The sequence below is a fragment of the Pavona decussata genome, unplaced genomic scaffold (assembly GCF_977016875.1).
Source record: "Pavona decussata unplaced genomic scaffold, jaPavDecu1.1 SCAFFOLD_155, whole genome shotgun sequence".
Lineage (NCBI taxonomy): Eukaryota > Metazoa > Cnidaria > Anthozoa > Scleractinia > Agariciidae > Pavona > Pavona decussata.
Window position 1 is genome coordinate 1,936,721 of NW_028145567.1, and position 19,329 is coordinate 1,956,049.

A 19,329-nucleotide genomic window follows, 5' to 3' on the forward strand; every position below is an offset into this window, starting at 1 on the left:
TATCCACTTCGAAAAATTAAAAATCGAATATCGCAGCTGAAAAGAACTCCCCCTTGAATTTATTTTCTAAATGGGCACAATGTATAATTTTAACTTCAAGCTTAGAAATAGGAACCTGCGAACGAGCACATTGCTGGTTTAGAATTTTGGCTGTAGGAGGGGCTGGGTGCCACGTCGAATCGAGCTGTTTCACACTTATGGTGCATAACAGCAAAGGCTCATTTCGTGACTTCGGAGAAATTTCCTCTGTGAAAACTGCAACCCTGTTTTTTATGCCGCCCCTCGCTTTGAGGTGTTCTCAGCAAGCCCATGCACGGCTACTTCACTCGTGCTCCACTCACGCACTCACGGCCACCTGCAGGGTGTACACCCAACCTAATATAGCCGACCTTTCAAGGGGGGATTATGCAACGGTTTACAATATAGCACGGTAAACACCAATCCGATATATTAAGGTAAGCCAGGGCTGGATCGAAGTTTCCAGCTTTCGTGCACAAACACGCGAGCTCGATTTGGAAACTTCCTGCCTTTTAAATGTCCTTTAAAAATGTCGGATATGCTATATTGTCACCGAAGGGGTTTAATCCCTATTAAGGAAATGCCTGCATTGTAGTCAACTGATTGAAAAACCCTAGGTTCAAAGGTGTTATTGAGGTCGAATATTCCTAGGGAAGATTAAAATCGTCTCCAAACTCGCTATCGCGTTTATTTCTCCAAATGAGTAAGCTACGGTGTGTAAAAAGCCGGGTTTTTGTGCGTAAAACAAAATCTGATTGAGCTACCAGGGTGTTAAATTAATGTTGTTTGATCTTCTGATGTCCTCTAGAATTCGATCAATATTGTTCCGAGCTTTCATTGTTAATCAAACTTACACCAGTAAGTATACGAGTTGGTTTCACTGTGTGACTATCACATGAGAATCGTAACCGAGTAATTAAAATTTCTTCTCATCAAATATATTCTCGAATAGTTCTTCTTGAAACCCTTGGCCAGTGGCGCTCAAGGAAACAAGTTTTAAAATGTTGTTTCTTGTGTTACCATACAGTTCGTTTTTTAAAAGGCCAATTAAAGGAGTAATTGTTCTTGGAGCCTGTTTTTAAGGTGAAAATTTAAGCCCCATAAAATTGTAGGGAACGAACTTGTATTCAACGAATTTGGGAGATATTCATGGTTTTCAAAGACGCAAAGCAGACTTTAATTTCGCGTCTTTTAGAAGCAATAATTTCCTCCCTCAGAAAAGTTTGTCCTCTAATCCAACAAGAACTTTGTTGTCGAATTCTTATGACCAAAGCATACGTAGAGATGCGCACGATTACCAGGCTTTTGAGATGAAATTTGTACACCGCACCTTTTTTGTTTTTGTAGCGTCCATATCTATTCTTACCCTAGAGTGTCTGATCAATCTTGAAGAAAAAAAAGTCAATTATATATGAATAAAACCATTAGCGTGGTTTATAAAACAGCAGTTAAAAATTCAAACTGCAGGACACTTCATTCTCTTCACGTGATTACCAATGTACAGTGTTTGAAATTCGTCCTTTAGATGCATAGAGAGATTGATTATCGAGTTGGTCTGCTCAACTGAAGATTTGACTTGGCAAGTTGAATCTTCAGTTGATCAGACCAACTCGATTATTAACGCTCTAGTCCTTCTATTGAGCACTCTTGCCAACAGGCGTGCATATCAACTAGTATAGATAGATTGATAGATAGATTTGTTAATGTAGCATATAGGATTTTCATTATTTTGATAGTTATTTTGCTTCTGGTTTTGGTTCGTGAATATATTAGTTTTCAGCTACTCGACCTGTAATTCAGAGGTGAATAACGTTTATGCATGCATGTAAAAACCATTTTTGTTGACCACGCGATCAGTAGTATCGAAGGTTGAATTTTAACCGGTGTTCGCATTCGTCCAAGAGGAAGAAATCTCTTTTCGTGCCTTCTATGTGTCTGCAGCTTGCTAACAGGATGATTTGTGGTCCAAGAACAACCTTACCTGAGGACATAAAGGCAGTTCAGCTCAGTTTTCTGATTTTATGGTAGTAGCGTGATAAAAAGACGACACTTCCAGCAAGATTTCAAACGGCCATTTCGCCATTGGTTTTGCTTGTATCCTGTCACCTGCCCACTTCGCGCCACGTGGTACAAGTGACCTTAAGTTTTATTACTCGATGCAAAATTGTCTAACAGGCCAATTTTAACCGACATGTATCCCATCCTGTTGGTAATTTTTAATGTTTTAACACTTTTCCCGCTGTTGTGCCAGAACTGCAGTCTAAGATTTTGCTTAAGCGGTGGCCATTTTGAATTTTAATGTTGAATATTTATGCTCAGCCGGGCTCTGCATGATGCTTTTCTTTCTAATAAACACAGCTGCATTCTCTAGCTATAGTTGCCCATTGCAAAATTATCTCATGCGCAATATGTCAAAACGAAAGTCTCTTTATTCAAGAATGTTTAACAGTTAAAAATCTGCCCTACAAAAGCCAGTGTCTTTATTTAGTGAATTTAACGTTTAACGCTTTTCATCTACTGTATATCTATCTCTCCAATGAGACTTTGCCCGTTGCAGAATCATCTTATGCCAACTGTGAACCCAACAAGATCATAACTTTGCATTTTTAACGTTACAAAATCTCTTCGAGTAATATTTTCACTTACCATACATACGCGTCTTCTATTTTTAGTATCCTTTATAAACTTCCCAAGTAAAAATGTCAGAATGCTACACGATAAGTTTTAGATCGTTGCAAAATCGTATCAAGCGCTAAACTCGGAATTCTGTGAAAATCGTTACTTTGCAACTTTTTGTTTTTGAATATCTCAGACTAATGTTTATTTGACGTATGCGAGCACTATCTAATTGTTATTTATAGTTCTTACTCTTTCTCCGCATGTAATGTGTCAGTTGCAAAGTCAGATAGCCGTTGCAAAATCATACCTTGCCCAACTGATTTAACTATTACTATTATTGTTATCAAGTCTATCGACGGTTTGCATTTTTAAACTTCTTGAAAAAAAAATCTCTCTTACTGATAACGTAGACGTGCGTTATTTGAATAGTTATTTTAAGTGTTCCAATACTTTTCACTCAAAAGTGCCAAAGTTGCGTTGTATGTCAAACAACGCGCGCCATAGATAGAGCGTACTCCACCTTCTAAAAAAAAAAATTAGTATTAGTTTTAACTGAAAAACACAAGTCTGGAAAGTATAAACGATTTCGCACACAGCAGTCTATTTCAGTACATGGTATGGTAAGGGACAAAACCTTATTTTCAGCTGAAGTCGAATTTACTTGTCAATTATTGCTTATATTGAACTCACAAAACACAAACAAGATCTTATAGGAAGTATACTTTTATTTTGGTTTCCCCTAAATTTTCCAATATAGTTCACCCATTTTTGAACCGTGACATAACGTGATGCTTCATCCCTTTTTTCCTTTAATACAAATAATGATTTATAGCCGCAGACCGGAATAAAATACAATATGCACGATCGTTAACTTACATAAACAAATGCAATTTTGTGGTTATGGAGCTGTGTTCATGAATTAATATCATTCGTCCGCACGCAACCGAAAAATTGCGTTGTTTGATTACAACTTGCAAATGATAAAACGAATCTCGGTTTTTGTTAAAGGTCGGCTTTCTCATTCAGTAAGAATTAGGATGAAAGTCATCCGCGAGTATTCAGAGAGGACAATAACCAGATTATAGTTTTGAAAGATCTTGAATACATAAAATTAAATTATCATAATCTAGTTGTTATATAAATTATGTTCTAAGTCTCTAATTCAAGTCTTTGTTCTATCGTCTTTAGTCCATTAATGCTGCGATGAGAGCAAGTTCTGAACATCAAAGCTTCTTCTTCGTCCTGGATCGTGTTCGAGCGAAGACGGTTCGATCTTAACACAGTCAACATCTCTGATTCTAACTTCATCACGTTCGCGTTCTTCATATCTTGGTTGAGTCTTAACAGTTTCGGTTTGGGCAGGTACGGTGGTCTTCGCTTCGTCACTGAAGAAAGCGAAATAACGATGTGAATCGCTTAGAAGGCGCTCTGCTGGTTTCAAGTCCAATTTGATAACCTTTCCAGCTCTTCTTCGGCGATAGTCCCCGTGCAAGAAATCTTCGTAGTACATGGGACAGATCGTCCAGAAATGCCCCTTACCGTTTGGACTGCGACCTGCCTTGACGAAGCAATCATTGAGCGATAGATTGTGACGAATGCTGTTTCTCCATCCACTTCCTTTGGTCCTGAAGTACGGGTAGCGGGTCAGAATGTAGCTGTAAATGTCACTTAACACAAGCTTCTTCTCCGGAGAACTGAGGATCGCCTCCGCGATCAATCCTATGTACGACTGACTCGGTTTTTCGTACGACCTGGCCAAGGAGCTTCCTGACGGAAGGAAGAAGCCACAGCTTCCCAGGGAAGGAACAGTAGGCCAAAAGCTTGCATAGTCCAGTGGAGCGACAGCAGCAGGCGCTGGAGGGCCGTGACAGCTTAGCTTTGCCGAGTGTAGGCCCCATGAATACCATGGTGAAAGCTCGTACGCTGAAGGAACAGCGCTGGGCCAAGATACTGTGCTAACGGACGGAACAGATGGATAATAATCTGGCGCCTTCTCATAGCATGACACAGGACTGAATGCTGACATCTTCTTTGTGTACGTGAAACACTGATCAAGTCACGACTCAATCGTTCGTTATCTAAGACAAGTGTGTTCGTTAGCTGCTCTCAGCAAAACACTATAACGTTTGGCACCGTACACTGCTAGTTATAAACGCTCGGCCAAAAAGCCACGTGACCGAGCCAATACGGTCTTTTGTTCTAGAGTCGAGCTGAGTCGTGGGAAATGTAACATTACGACCACATGCGAAGAATATTTATAGCGTTTATATTTGAAGAGGGGAAAAGAATGCGATCCCTGGAGTTGCACGCATGGCTAACAATCGACGTTCCCCTTTATTACCCTCGGCAGTTTAGAGAAAACAGTTTCTCGACCTGATTTTGTGTCTCAGCTTTCGTTAAGAAGCAGATTAAGTTCAGAGAAGTTTTCTTTGAATTGTTTAGGCTGGCTTGCGTGTTTGTAGTCTTGGGCCGATTTTTCTTTTAATCCCCCTCGTTGGTGATCTATTTATCACCCGTAAGCAACATCAGTAAGCCGCATGCGATAAGTGCTTTAAAAAGTGTGTATATTTTGATCTTTTAGGGTTGGTTTTATCCTTTTAATTAGCCCATTGTCTAGAAAATTACAAGTCAGTCAATTAAATCCCTGAAAACAAAGCATGCATTTTCGCACGTTTTCACGGCTTTTCCACGGATCGTGAAATATATAATAAAGATAACCTTTTTATTCACTTCAAAATGTACGCAGTTGAACAATCGCTGAAAATTGCATAATCACTTTTCCGCATTTCGTGCCCAGCCTTACGGAGATAAGCTCTGTTTAATATCCAACATTAAAAATATATTTTTGGCGGGAGAAATTTCCTCATAAATAAGTTGTATATTATGAGATCATACTCAAAATAAAGAAATCCCATTCTATCTTTGCGAGATACGGCTAAAAGTTAATTTTCAGTTTTTATCATACATAACTTGCACACATTTTGTTCCCCCATGGCGGTCGTCAAAAAAAGATAAATAAATAAAAATGAGGAAAATTAACCTTTTAGTTATCGACTTCAAAATTTAGGCAGTTTTCTGATCATTGAAAATTGCTTAATCATGTTCCCTTGTGCAAGCCTCACAGGAATGAGTTCTGTTTAAAATTCAACGTCAAGAATATTTTGCTAGAAAAAAAGATTATCCACTGAACGAGAGGTTCATGATGAGACTGCAGTGAAATGAAAATATCCCATTCTAGCTAAGCGAGAACGTTAGAAGTACCTTCGCTTTACTGCGATATCGCCTCACGCTAAATGAACTGTTTCTAATGACAAAAAGTTGATTTAACGCAAAGAAAAAAAGCAAGCCAAGAAAGAAAAGGGAATGAATGTCTTCTGTTCTCTTCGAAGAAGTGAACAAAGGAGAAAAACGCGACTTAGGAGAAAAGAAAAGCAATGTTCGTGTGTGGAAAAAAAAAAACTCACGTATTTCGATAAAGCTTGATATTGGTTTATAATTTAAGCTAATACATAGTTGGTATCACAACACCATAAATTCAAAATATGTCACGGAAGTTTACACAAACTAAACAAATCGATAGCATTATCGCAAGTGTAATAGCAGACTTGACACTAAATAAACAGGTGGTGTAAGCGTGAAATTTTGAGCTAAAAAAGTGGAAACGAACGTTGGATGGAAGCAAACTGCGTTTGAAAGTTGGGTGCTTAGCTTAGTGCTGCGAACTTGTCCTGCTTTGAATATATTGGACGCGAGCGGACTATGGTTGAAAAGACGAGTATTTTAAATTCCGGAAACCTCTGGCAAATATTGCTCTCTTTCAAGTGCAAATGGAAGCATTTCTTGAAAGCTACCGGATATCATCAGAACTAATCCTGACTTATCGGAGTTAATTTGGCAGGAACTGAAATTCCATTGCAACAATACTTCGTACGTTGCTCGTCGTGTCTTTGAAGAAGGTAGATTATAGGCTTCCTTTCAAATCTTTCAAATCATTTGTTGTTTTTTAATCCCTAAGTGACCCATAGGCGATCATCATCTAATTTGCTCTCATAAGACCAATACATTACTAAAAAGCCAAGTCACGAGAAGTAAGCATATGATAAAAAACCCCAAGATGCATTGATACTAAACAAATTATTACAACCATTTCTGAATGAAATGCATCGCAACTACAAAGCGAAACCTTTGTTCATTGTTTAAGGGATAATCATAAAGTTGCAGTTCATAGATTATGGTGAATGTTCCTATACAAAGCCATGTTTTTTTGTCTGACACTACCCAAAACATGCGTGCACACATAGCCTCTAACTTACAAACGTGATTTTCTCAAGGACTTACCAAGGGGGCCATTGCTGGCAGTTATTCCTGCAATATCTTTAAAAAAATAACATGGAACTGAGTTCATACTTCAGATCTTCAATATCGATTTGTATTGAAGTTAAAGCGCGCTGATTTCTCTTACGAACGAGATGATATCACTTAAGCTGAGTTAAAAACAATGTTATAATACAACTAAACCTCGTTGATTCGATCCGTGTAGGGACTTTTGGGTTAGTTGCCTCTAGCTTGTGATCGGACTATAGCCCGGAAAACTGACACCTGTATCGCGAGAAAGACAAAGTTTTTATTTTAGCTAGTGTTGTTTTTAGTTACACGACGTAAAGCCTTAAATTCTCTCCTCTCAGAGAAAAAAAAACTGTTAATTGATCTGTATTATACAAGGGCACAATGGCCTGTACTGTAACTGAAGCAGGACATTATTGAAACATTTCAGATTAAAATGGAAGTGAAGCGTTTTAAATTGCGAAACTTTGACAGAGTCAAGCTGGATTCTTGAAACGTTTTGTGGGCGGAGTGAAGGTGAAAACGAGCTGACATACCGGTCATTTAGACGACCACCAAGGGTGCACTATTACTGAAAAATCTGTCTTCTGTGAGAGCTTGCAGTAACGTGCCGTTTTCTTATTTAAGGTTGACGGATAGCGCTCTAGCTTCGACTAGAAACTGTTTGACAGTGAAGGTATAGATAACGACCATTGCGTGTTTTTGCAGCAATGGATGATTGATCGTCAGTTTTTCATTAGAGATGGGAGCTTCACTGGAAGAGGCACACTTCGCCAAACATCAACGTTCAATAACCTTCGACAAGTTGAAGTTAACGAGTTCACAACAAAGCAAATAAAGTGGTTGCATTTCCTGTTCGTCAACCCATCATAACAATCTCTTTAGAAACTCACTTCCGATTTAAATTTGCAGCAAAATAGCATGATAAGTTCAAAGAAATGACTGTGTTTTTTGTGTAAAAGCAAAGTTTGAGTATAATTGTCGCCGAGAGAAGAAAACGGGCGTCAGAGCTGCAGAGGAAAATGATTCTTACTGACGACTTTCCAGCTCGTTTGCGTGAATCTAAAAATGTTACCGGAAGATACTGTTGACAACTGCAAGGTTAAGTATCCAGCCAGTTTCAGTTATAAGTCTATTCCCACAGAGGTCGAAGGTTTTCTCTTGGCCTTGTGTTGTCTCCCATTTCCTTACGGTATCGGCTAACGCTCAGTGGGAAATTCACGGGTTCACTTTAGCACCTTAACATACATTGCAGAGTCAATTCTGTGATCTATCATTTGTGTCATCAGTGCTGCGGTATACAATATTCATTGCATCTATCACATAGCTTAGGACATAATGTATCGAAATGCAGGGATCCACGTCTCATAAAGATTATCGCAATGCTTTAAGAAGCAACGAAAATTTCGTCGTTAACAGACTACGCGGAAAAAAGATATAGCGTCTTTGCACTTTTGCCGAATTTGGATATGCTATTTAAAAATGAAAGAAGAATTGTTTTGGAAACTGTTGCTATGTCACTTTTACAAAGTGAGTGTCACACTAAGCTAAAAGAGTGGATGACCTTTAATATCAAATAATTATCCTATGTTTGAGTGTTTAAGCCAGTTTAAGCACGTTAGCTTTTTAGAAGTTTGAAACACGCTACTTAATGACGTTGCTTTGAAATAAGCAAGCCGAAAAGCACGATAAGTACTAAGATATGGCCTTCAGTTTCGCAGAAAAGCGTGTAAACTAAAAGGGCTACTTAAAGAGTCACAATCGTACTTGTAATGCTTGAAAATTAAAAAAGAAATCAGTTGTTGACAAAGGAATAAATATGCGGCATACTTTGGTTGAAACATGGGTACAAATATCTCTTGCCGGCATATTGTGAAAGTGAAATGTGTTTGTACGAATATCGTTGAAACTCATGTTGATCGAGATGTAAAGTGCCACTCAAATGAGAAGTTTTAGGATTCGAAAAGGCGGAAATTCTTTGTTTAGAGTTGATTGTTTTGTAAAACGGTTCTTGGTGAACTAAAAGCATGAAATTCACGCGAAGGAAGGCGTTTGCTAAAATGGTTTTCTCAAGAAGGAAGTTGCATGCTAGGGGTTATGAAATCACTGTGAGCCAAAATATCTTCCACGGAGTATGTCATTGATATTTTATCTCCCAGTTGGAGGCGAGTGTGATACTGTAAAAGACTATTTCTCTATATTGAATTGAACAGATCGTATGGACCAATTTGCTGGAAATGTAAGTAAACTGCAGGATCAGTAGAAATATACTGCTCGCTTTTCCTTATTTTTAAATCTCTTTCTCATCAACACAGGATCAAAGTCTATTATTTACAGCTTTTTCATCTCTAATCATGCGCTATTGTGCTGTATACAAATTATATGCCATTGGTAGCATAGGACGCATAGTATAGGAAGTTTATATAATGTAATGTAACGTTCGAAATCCAATACAAAAACTATGATGCAATTTTCTTGGAAGGAAGAAAAGTTCCCGGAAATTCCACAATCACACATGCCTCATCTTAATGCTAAAAGATCTATTTACGTTTCCTTTGGTCGTTTTACTCTTCAACTTCGTTTTGTTGCTTGGCAATCGACGGAATAAAAATGATAATAGTTTCTTGCGGATTCATTTTGTTGAATAATTGTAATAGGCTCCATATAATATTTATTCCTTTACAAGATGGTGCATTTACGAGACGTTTTGATAAACGATTTAAAACTTACAGGTTTCGCGACGCGAACTGTTTACTTAGAAATTTACAGAATCCTGTAAAAATCATATAAACATCATATAAATTTAATCTGCAAAAAGGGCCACTGGTAAATATAATTTTCTACAACATAAAATTTTAGAATTTACAGGTTGTAAATTTAAATTTTCATGTACATGTAAATTTTCAACTGGTGAGTGTCAATTGCCACACACTAAAATTTAGAATTTACAGGTTGTACGTAAATTTCAATTTACGCGTACATGTAAATTTTCAACTCGTAAGTATCAATTGCTACAACATAATTTACATGTGAATGTAACTTTTTAACTTTGTCATTGGCATTTTAAATGTGTTAAGCACAATAAGCGCAGAACCAATCATGATTACAAAATGAAGATATTTCGTTAGGTACATAGAAATAAACGATTGTTAGGAAAAACTATTAACAACTATTCCAAGTGATAAGAATTTAAGTTAGGATTTATCATTTTTTATAAAAGATATATCTTTGATCACAAGACGAGAGTTTCAAATATTACTATTCTTGAATCAAGAATTAGAAACCTAAGTGAAAATAAATAATTTTTTTCCAAGCAAATTTGAAATTCGAGCAATTAAATGTCAAACGTTTTAACTAAAAAACTATTTTTATATATTGACTCAACCAGAAAGAATTTATTACTCAAACAAACATCGCTATGTTAAAGTTTATTTTTGGACCGGATATCAAAAATAAATCAAATATCATTGCAACAAAGAATTTTATGTTCTCATAAATTTAAATTTTATGAAGCCATACGTTTCGTGAAAACAATATATGATAATGAAGAAAAAAGAAATGTCAGGGCAGAAAGAAATTAATCGGAAAAAAGGTTTTTTTCTCTAAATAAACATACCGAAATATTTTTGGTTTTGAAACGAGCTTTTAAGGCAAATCTTTTGCCACAAAAATTCCAGCTGCTAACAAGGTTTCAAACATCCACATTTTTAGCCATCCGACCGTCCCTTACTGTGGAAATCAGGGTTTGTTCTACTCCTAGATTTACTTTTCTCTACTCTTGAGCGGTATTAGACTAACATTGCAATTTACGTAGCCAGGATGCGAGCAAACTGGTTGAAGTCAGTCCATGCTTCCATAATCAGAAAACTACGAACGAAAGGCAGAGAAGGTGCCTTCATTACAACAAAGCATTTTCGACAACATGTTTAATCTTTACAATAACTAACGACATCAGAGTTTAAAAGTACTCTCCGGACGACCTTTCAAATGAGAAATCAAAAACACAAAGAAGTGAAACATGATGAATTTGTTAATTAACTTTAATGATTTTTGGTTAAAAAATCCCGAAATCTTGATTGTCGTCTACCCCGCTCCATTTTGAATTCTATTTTAGATTAACAAATGTTATAATTTTAGCAAATACTTTAAAAATTGCTGAGAAGTGGGTTTCTGTCATGCAAACTTCTCAATAACAATACGGGTGTCCGTTTTGGTGATTAATTTTCTCTTCGAGTTCAAAGTACAAGTATCCATACGGCAGTTTAAAGAGGTGAGAGATCAAGGGTAACGTTTCTTAAGAGCGAACAGTTCGTTTAATGAAAAGCAGTCAGCTTTTAAATTGGGTACACGATTCACGACATAAAGTTCTTTTATTGCGTCATTTTAAATCATTTTAAATATTGCATTACAATTTTTAGACAGTTTTTGGCAAAAGGGTGGAGTTGTTGCTTCGTGTTTTGATTAACAGCAAATTTTCCTTAATCAGTTTATTTTTTAAACAATAACATTGATTTTCAATCAACAGGAAAAACGAGGAGATGACTGATCGCGTGATAAAATGAGGTCTTTCAATAGAAACTAATGGACTGAACCTCTACGGTCTTAAATCACGCACAACAAACGTAAGGCAAACTGCACAGTCACTGCATGTTTGAGTAAACTAATCGATTTGTTGTATTTATTGACACTACTCTCTTTATGCCAGCGTTAAAAAGAACAACTTTTAATTTTAGTTTTAAAATTGAATCTGCTGTGTCCGTGTTTCATCTTTTTCCTTTTTCACTGAGAGCTGATAAGTGTTTTAGACGATAGTGGCTTTCGAAAGAAAAAGAAGTAATGGTTTTTGTAAAATAATTAGTTCTTAATTATTTTATTTCCTTGGTTAGTATATTCGATAGTTAGGCAAGCATGACGTCGTTTCATTGTATTTCCATATTAGCTCTCCAGATAAAGCTTTTCTTTGCTGGATTAGTTCAAGGTTTTGGCAATCAACTCAGTGACATTCAATTTTTGTGGATCATTCAAAAGTTGATTTGGAAATCAAAAATTAATAATATAGATGAAACAGATGAAATATTGTTCTTTTACTTATTTATGACCTCAGAAAGCAGAAAGAGCAGTTGGTAATTATTCTCAAAAAGCTAAGCAAAATGTTCATAGTGAGATCCTTAATAAAGCCACACACTTTAAATCATACATTTTCAATCAAGAGTGATATCATTCAATAATTGGACTTCTTAACTGCTATTTGGTCTGCCGTGTTCCTGTCGCTCAGTTTACATTATTCAGTTCTAAGTTTTCAAGCTTATGACACGTTACTTTTACAAATTTGTAGAAAACATTCTTGTCGGTTTGATGATCGCAATACGTAGAGGAAAGCAAATATCCGACTTTAAGAATTTCTGTGAGTTTAAAGGCAGCAAAAACAACCACTGAAGAATCTAATAAATGTGTTTTGCCAGCACGTGATTTTAATTCTTTGTTCCGTCAATAAAAGGATATGTATGATCAGAATAATATCTTTAGAAACATGTTACTCAAATGTCCATGAAAAAGAACTGAAGCTAACATAGTTAAGCTAGAGATTTGTACACAGCTATTTCATTTCCAGCCATAAAAAGACAATATAAACGTATGTTATTTGGTGTGTTAGGACAATACTAAATTCACAGAATGGAATTTGTACTCACGTGAATGCTTGCAATGTGACGTCATTAGGAAACTATTTTAAAAGTTGAATGAACGGTGATCGTTGTTGTAGAGAAGAAACGCTTCGTTTGTTTCGTCGAAGACATGTCCGAGACTTCTATTTGATATCCTATTTTGTCCCTTTGTTCACCAAATAGCTTGTTTGTCGTTCAACCGATTTTCAACTGACTGCACAATGTTTGTGTCAAAGTAAGTAAAAGGATGACTGGATTTCGCTGTAAGACTCATGATTCCACAATGAGAATAACTAACATTAAACTGAACTGATAAGCCTTTCAAAGCATCATTTAATCATTTAATATTTAAAATTGTTCCCTCCAAACGAGCCCTAAGGCAAGTTGAATATATCAGCAGACGTTATGAACTCGACTTCAATGCCAAAGAACAAAATTTACAGTAACAGATGTTTTGTCTTAGAGACTCGAATCCAAAGAAAACAAGACCACAAATGAAAGTTTGTCCTTGGACTTGCTAAGAAGTTGATGATTCATCGAGCAAGCCTTGTTGTTCTATTCCATTTCCTCTCATTATTTTGCGTTGTTCGGTTATTTCTTAGGGATCATTATTGCATTGTTATATACTTGTCTTTACGATGATCTTTAGTGCTCATAGACTGAAAAAGGCCGCCCCCAATAATATCATTTTGCCTTGTCGTACAAACCAGAAAAACAATTCTGTTAAAAATGTAACATGGCAAATTTCAAAGTACGTCTTAAAAAAGGATGAAGCTCGAGGTCTTAGAAGCGGTTATTCCCTGGGATTAAGAGGAAATTAGTGACATCTTGAATTTTCCTTGGCGTAAGAGATGTGAAGACGCTAAAGCGAAGAGCAAGGTGCCGCTATATTTGTGTTCTGAAAAACAGAATTACTTAATTAAGTTAAAAGAAGAAAGAAGTCTGCGTCAAAATGCAAGAACTAAGGTTTTTAAAGGCACGAAAGGAGAGCTTTCAATTCAGCGGAAAGTACGATATGCATGACCTGAAGAATGCAAAACCTATTTCTTCTTTTATTATTGCTTCTTGTCAAATTAAGGGAAAATAAACCCTGGTATGAGATATATGTTATGTTTTCTCACCCTGAACCTGCCATTATTTATATCGCGAGAAAAAAGACTATTATTTCATCAAAGAAATTGAGTTTTGTTCCTTGATCTCCTCAAATGAAATCAGTGTCTATAAAACGGAGCAACATTCCAACGAAACGACAAAAGCGAAGACAGTGTTTTCAACTGAGACACGAAAATGAAAATTTGATCACTAAAAACTACGTTAGCGATAACTGATAAATGTTGCACAGGTAAAACAATAAGTGGAAGAGCGATAGACAACAAAGATAAAATTATATTGAACGAGAGATGATTCAGTGTGTTGAATTTGCATGGCTACTCAGTTGTAATAGAAAATACCAACCTTATCACGTGGATATTTTAAAATAACCGTGAAATCGTTACCTTGTACTCCGCTCCTTTCTAAGGCATTGTTTAAGCTCAAAATGAAATATCAAAGATTTAATTACTATTTCTATTAAACTGCTGAAAAAGCAATTCACTATTTGTCATGCAAACGTCTTATTGGCGTTATGATGTCTGCTCGCCTGAGGCTATTTCTTAATCAGCAATATTTTGTTTTTAATTATTAAGTAACAATTGTTTGAATCACTGGATGAAAGCAACCAAGAAGTCTTGAACAAAAGATAATTTTTATGTCGCCATTTAGTTGTTTTCAAAGTTAAGTCAAGAGTTACTTCCAAACGATTAAATCATGTTCGGCAAGTTTGTTTATATCTTGTAAAAACAGTTTAGTTTGGAAATATAAACTTCTCGAAGAGAAGACTAATTTTTAAAAATAAGGCAAAAAGTACAAGCACAGCGATTTGCCGATTAAATTATGATTAAAATTAACAAGATAGAATTCTTCCTTCCATTTCACAAGTAAAGACTGTAAAGAATAGAGTCATCGGTTTCGTTTGAGTTGCTGAAGTAAAAAGGAAGGTTCCTGCACTACATGTTTTCAAAAAATTAAGCATTGCTTGACAGAATATCTTTCAAGCCTTTCAAAGCATCACTTAATCATTTACTATTTAAAATCGTTTCCTCCAAACTAGCCCTAAGGCAAGTTGAATATATCAACAGACGTCATGAACTCGACTTGAATGCCAAAGAACAAAATTGTCATAATTCTTACAGTAACAGTTTCTTTGTCTTGGAGACTCGAATCTGAAAAAAGCAAGACCACAGATGGAAGTTTGTTCTTGGACTTGCTAAGAAGTTGCTGATTCGTCGATCAAACCTTGTTGTTCTACTCCATTTCCCCTCATTATTTTGCGTTGTTCTGTTATTTCTTAGGGATCATTGTTGCATTGTTGTATACTTGTCTTTACGGTAATCTTCAGTGCTCATAGCTGAAGAATGCAAAACCTATTTCTTCTTTCATTATTGCTTCTTATCAAATTTAAGGGAAAATAAACCCTGGTATGAGATATATGTTATGTTTTCTCAGCCTGAACCTGCCATTATTTATATCGCGAGAAAAAAGACTATTATTTCATCAAAGAAATTGAGTTTTGTTCCTTGATCTCCTCAAATGAAATCAGTGTCTATAAAACGGAGCAACATTCCAACGAAACGACAAAAGCGAAGACAGTGTTTTCAACTGAGACACGAAAATGAAAATTTGATCACTTAAAACTACGTTAGCGATAACTAATGAAGGTTGCACAGGTAAAACAATAAGTGGAAGAGCGATAAACAACAAAGATAAAATTATATTGAACGAGAGATGATTCAGTGTGCTGAATTTGCATGGCTTCTTAGTTGTAATAGAAAATACCAACCTTATCACGTGGATATTTTAAAAAACCGTGAAATCGTTACCTCGTACTCCGCCCCTTTCTAAGGCATTGTTTAAGCTCAAAATGAAATATCAAAGATTTAATTACTATTTCTATTGAACTGCTGAAAAAGCAACTCATGCACTATTTGTCATGCAAACGTCTTATTGGCGTTATGATGTCTGCTCGCCTGAGGCTATTTCTTAATTAGCAATATTTTGTTTTTAGTTAGTAAGTAACAATTGTTTGAATCACTGGACGAAAGCAACCAAGAAGTCTTTAACAAAAGTTTTTTTTGCTTTCGTCATTTAGTTGTTTACAAAGTACGTCAAGAATTACTTTCAAACGATTAAATCATGTTCGGCAAGTTCAAAAAAAAACTTGGAGTTTGGATTAATTACTTGCTTGTTAATATCTTCTAAAAACAGTTTAGTTTAGAAAACATAAACTTCTCGAAGAGAAGACTGATTTTTAAAAATAATGCAAAAAGTACAAGCACAGCGCTTTGCGGAAGAACAAGATAGAATTCTTCCTTCACTTTCACAAGTAAAGACTGTAAAGAATAGAATCATCGGTTTCGTTTGAGTTGTTGAAGTAGCAAAGAAGGTTCCTGCACTATATGTTTCCAAAAAATTAAGCATTTCTTGGCAGAATATTTTGTCTTTAGAAAAACTAACAATACTACATATTAGATTAATAAATTATTTTTTTTTAATGTTACTTTAAAAATTTCTAAGAAGAGGGTTTTGTCATGCGCACTTCTCCATAACAATATGGTGTCCGTTTTTGGCGGTTAATTAAACTTTTGAGTTCATAGGTAATGCAAAGAGGTAAGCTACGAGGCGCACCTCTTTTAAAAGAGCAAACAGTTGTGTAAATGAAAAACAGTCAGCCTTAAATTGGATCAAATTATTTGATTGCACAGCACATCTTTTCTACACGATTCACGAAAGTTCTGTAATTGTGTTCAAAGTCGTTTCAAATATTGCTTTACGATTACAGTTTTTGCAAAAAAGCTAAAACGTCGGGATCAACATTGCGTGATAAAATAAGTTCTTTCAATAGAACCTGATAGACTCAATGAACTTCTGTGGTCTTTAACCACGCACCAAACACGTAAAGCAAACTGCACAGTCACTGCATGTTTGAGTGAACTAATCGGTTTGTTGTATTCATTGACTCTACTCTACGAGCGCCAACCTTGTGAAACAGCAAATTATAAATTCAAAATTGAATCTGCTGTGGCCGTGTTTAATCTTTTTCCTTTTTCAGAGTTGACACGTGTTTCAGACGATAGTGGCTTTTGAAAGAAAAAGGAAAAAAAAACAACAACAATAAATAAATAAAAAAAAAAACGATGATAAATAAATGTGATTTTTTCAGCACGTGATTTTCTTTGTACTGTCAATATATGGTACAGTGAATGCTGAAAACAATATTCAGTAATGTTACTCAATTGCCCATGGAAAAGAATTGAAGCAGAAAAACTTTAGCTATGGCCGGATTTGTCAGAGCTTTTTCAATAAATGGTGATCAAACGAAGTCCATTCTTGATTGTAGACATCATAAACGTGTTTCTGCTCGGAAAATGCTTGGAATGTGACGTAATAAAGAAAATATTTCGAAATTTGATTGTTGCAGAGAAGCGTTTCGTTTCGCTCGTAGCCCAGTTACACTGATATTCGTCTTCCGTAGCTCAAAAGCACTATGTGCAAAGGTTGTAGTTTATGTCGTGTTTTGTTCCCTTTGTTCACCAAATAACCAGTTCGTAGTTCAAAAACTGATGCCAGATATTTGTGCCCTCTGTAAGTAGAGGAATGAATGAAATATTTTCTAACGACTCCTTAATGAGAATTACTGACATAAACAGGAATTTTTAAGCCGTTCTAACTATTGATTGATCCTTAGACATGCTAAATACATAAAATTCTATATTAAACAGACCTTAAGGTCAAAGAAAAAATTGTCATTCTACTTTAAAGTTTCGTTGTAACCCCGAATTCCTGAGAGAGACTGTATCATACAAACATTTTTACAGACGTTTCTCCTTGGAGTCAGTTAGACTTTCCTGATGCATGTATCGAACAACTTAATTGCTCTTGAACTAAAAAGGGTCGCTTGAAAGAATACCGCTTTGCTTTGTCATACTTAGTAGGACAACACTTTTGTAATAAATGCAATAAATTCAAAGTGAGTTGAAAAACTCTCATTTGGCGTGAAATTGTTGAAGGTTATTAGTTTGTTGAGTCATACCCCATCATGCGATCAGAACCACCTTTCATTTCTAAGATGCGTAGTAGAATTAGAAAAATGTGTGCGTTCAAATGCCAGATCTCATTTTTCAAACCATGCACTTTCAAGCTGGTCAACCAGCTACAGAGTCCATAAGGAATATAGCAGTAACTACCTAGCCTCTCACGCAGTCACTTTTAGGGGAATCGTTTTACTCCTTAAACCGCCTCCTGCGTGAGAAAATAAGCGGTACTGAGACGCACACTGATCTACTTAAAATCAACAACTGATAGACAGATACATAGCTTTATTGCTTGTCTTAAGTCAGGGTCTAAGTCGGGCTTCGTTCCAATGTGAAGAGATTTGACGTCATTTTAAAGTGACGATATTGTTGTCTGTTGAATTTAATGGTTTGTTTGCGTGTTTAAGATACTTTGTCATATATTAAAATACCATTCTGCTTTGTCATGATAAGTCGGAAAAAAAAAAAACGCTTTTATGGTAAATTACAAATGAAGGAAATTTCCGCCATCAAAAACTGTACAGTTTGACTTTACCATAAGGCGTGAGACTCATAGTTATCAATCTCACTAGAGCTTCACAACTTGTTCAATAATTGTTGTTACTTTAGACGAAAGTCACCAAAATAACACTGAGAATTTTTGTGACTCTCAGTGCTGTTCAACGATGCCCTCTAACGAGCAACATGGTAGCTACCCTTGTCCTCCAGTGGAGGAAGTTATTCGACAAAAGAAGGTCACGTCTTCTGCCGGATATGGTAATATTTATCTGCCTTAGCTTAAGTTCTAAACACACTTTCTATCGATATCACGGGTTTGGCTCGGTACTTCTTCATGGAAATTGTCTAAAGTTACATTCAGTTTGAGTTGGACCAAGGCCGGAACATTTTGTAGTTAAACTACGCGGAAAAATATATAGGGTCATTGCATTTTTGCCTAATTTTGATATGCTATGTAAAGGAAACAAGTAATGTTTTGGAGCCGACTGTTGCTATGCCACATTCACGAGGTGAATGCAATAAGTAACCTAAAAATAAGACAAGCTTTAATATCATATAAGTATCCTATTTTAAGGCGTTTCAGCACGTCCATACTTCTAGGAAGTATGAAACACGCTAATTAATGATGACCAGTCCGTTGGAATCAACTGTAGATAAGAAGGAAACTACTAACGAATGACCCTCACTGAGTTTTATTGACAATGTACAAGTTGTCATTAAGTCTACATGAAGATTTCAACCGTCAAAACGTACTGTAATGCTGCAAAAATTGAAATACCTGAATTGTTGCGTGCTTTAGTTGAGACATGGCTACGGATACTTCTTACCATATCGTAAAGATTAAGTGTGTTTTTACGAATATCATTAAAAACATGTTGATTAAGATGTAAAGTAACACCCGAGTGATAAGTTTTAGCATTCATAAGAAAAGGAATGTATTTGCTCGAAATTCAAGCGGCGAAAGGCGTTTTCTAATTTGTTTTTTCAAGAAGGAAGTTGAATGTTTATGGTTATGAAATCATCACCAATTTTGAGTTGCATAGATTCAATGTATTACT

General features: G+C 35.9%; 1 protein-coding gene across 1 annotated transcript; it reads right to left on the reverse strand.

The window, feature by feature from the left end:
• Positions 1–2,429: 2,429 nt before the first annotated feature.
• On the reverse strand, positions 2,430–4,783 carry LOC146465807 (forkhead box protein I3-like). The gene has a single exon (XM_085127998.1). It carries the CDS (start codon positions 4,661–4,663, stop codon positions 3,830–3,832), a length of 834 nt encoding a protein of 277 aa, XP_084984124.1. The 5' UTR covers positions 4,664–4,783; the 3' UTR covers positions 2,430–3,829.
• Positions 4,784–19,329: the final 14,546 nt, after the last annotated feature.

Bases quoted from the DNA above. Each gene is read 5' to 3' on its own strand.
- LOC146465807 (XM_085127998.1), bottom strand. From the start codon at position 4,663: ATGTCAGCATTCAGTCCTGTGTCATGCTATGAGAAGGCGCCAGATTAT.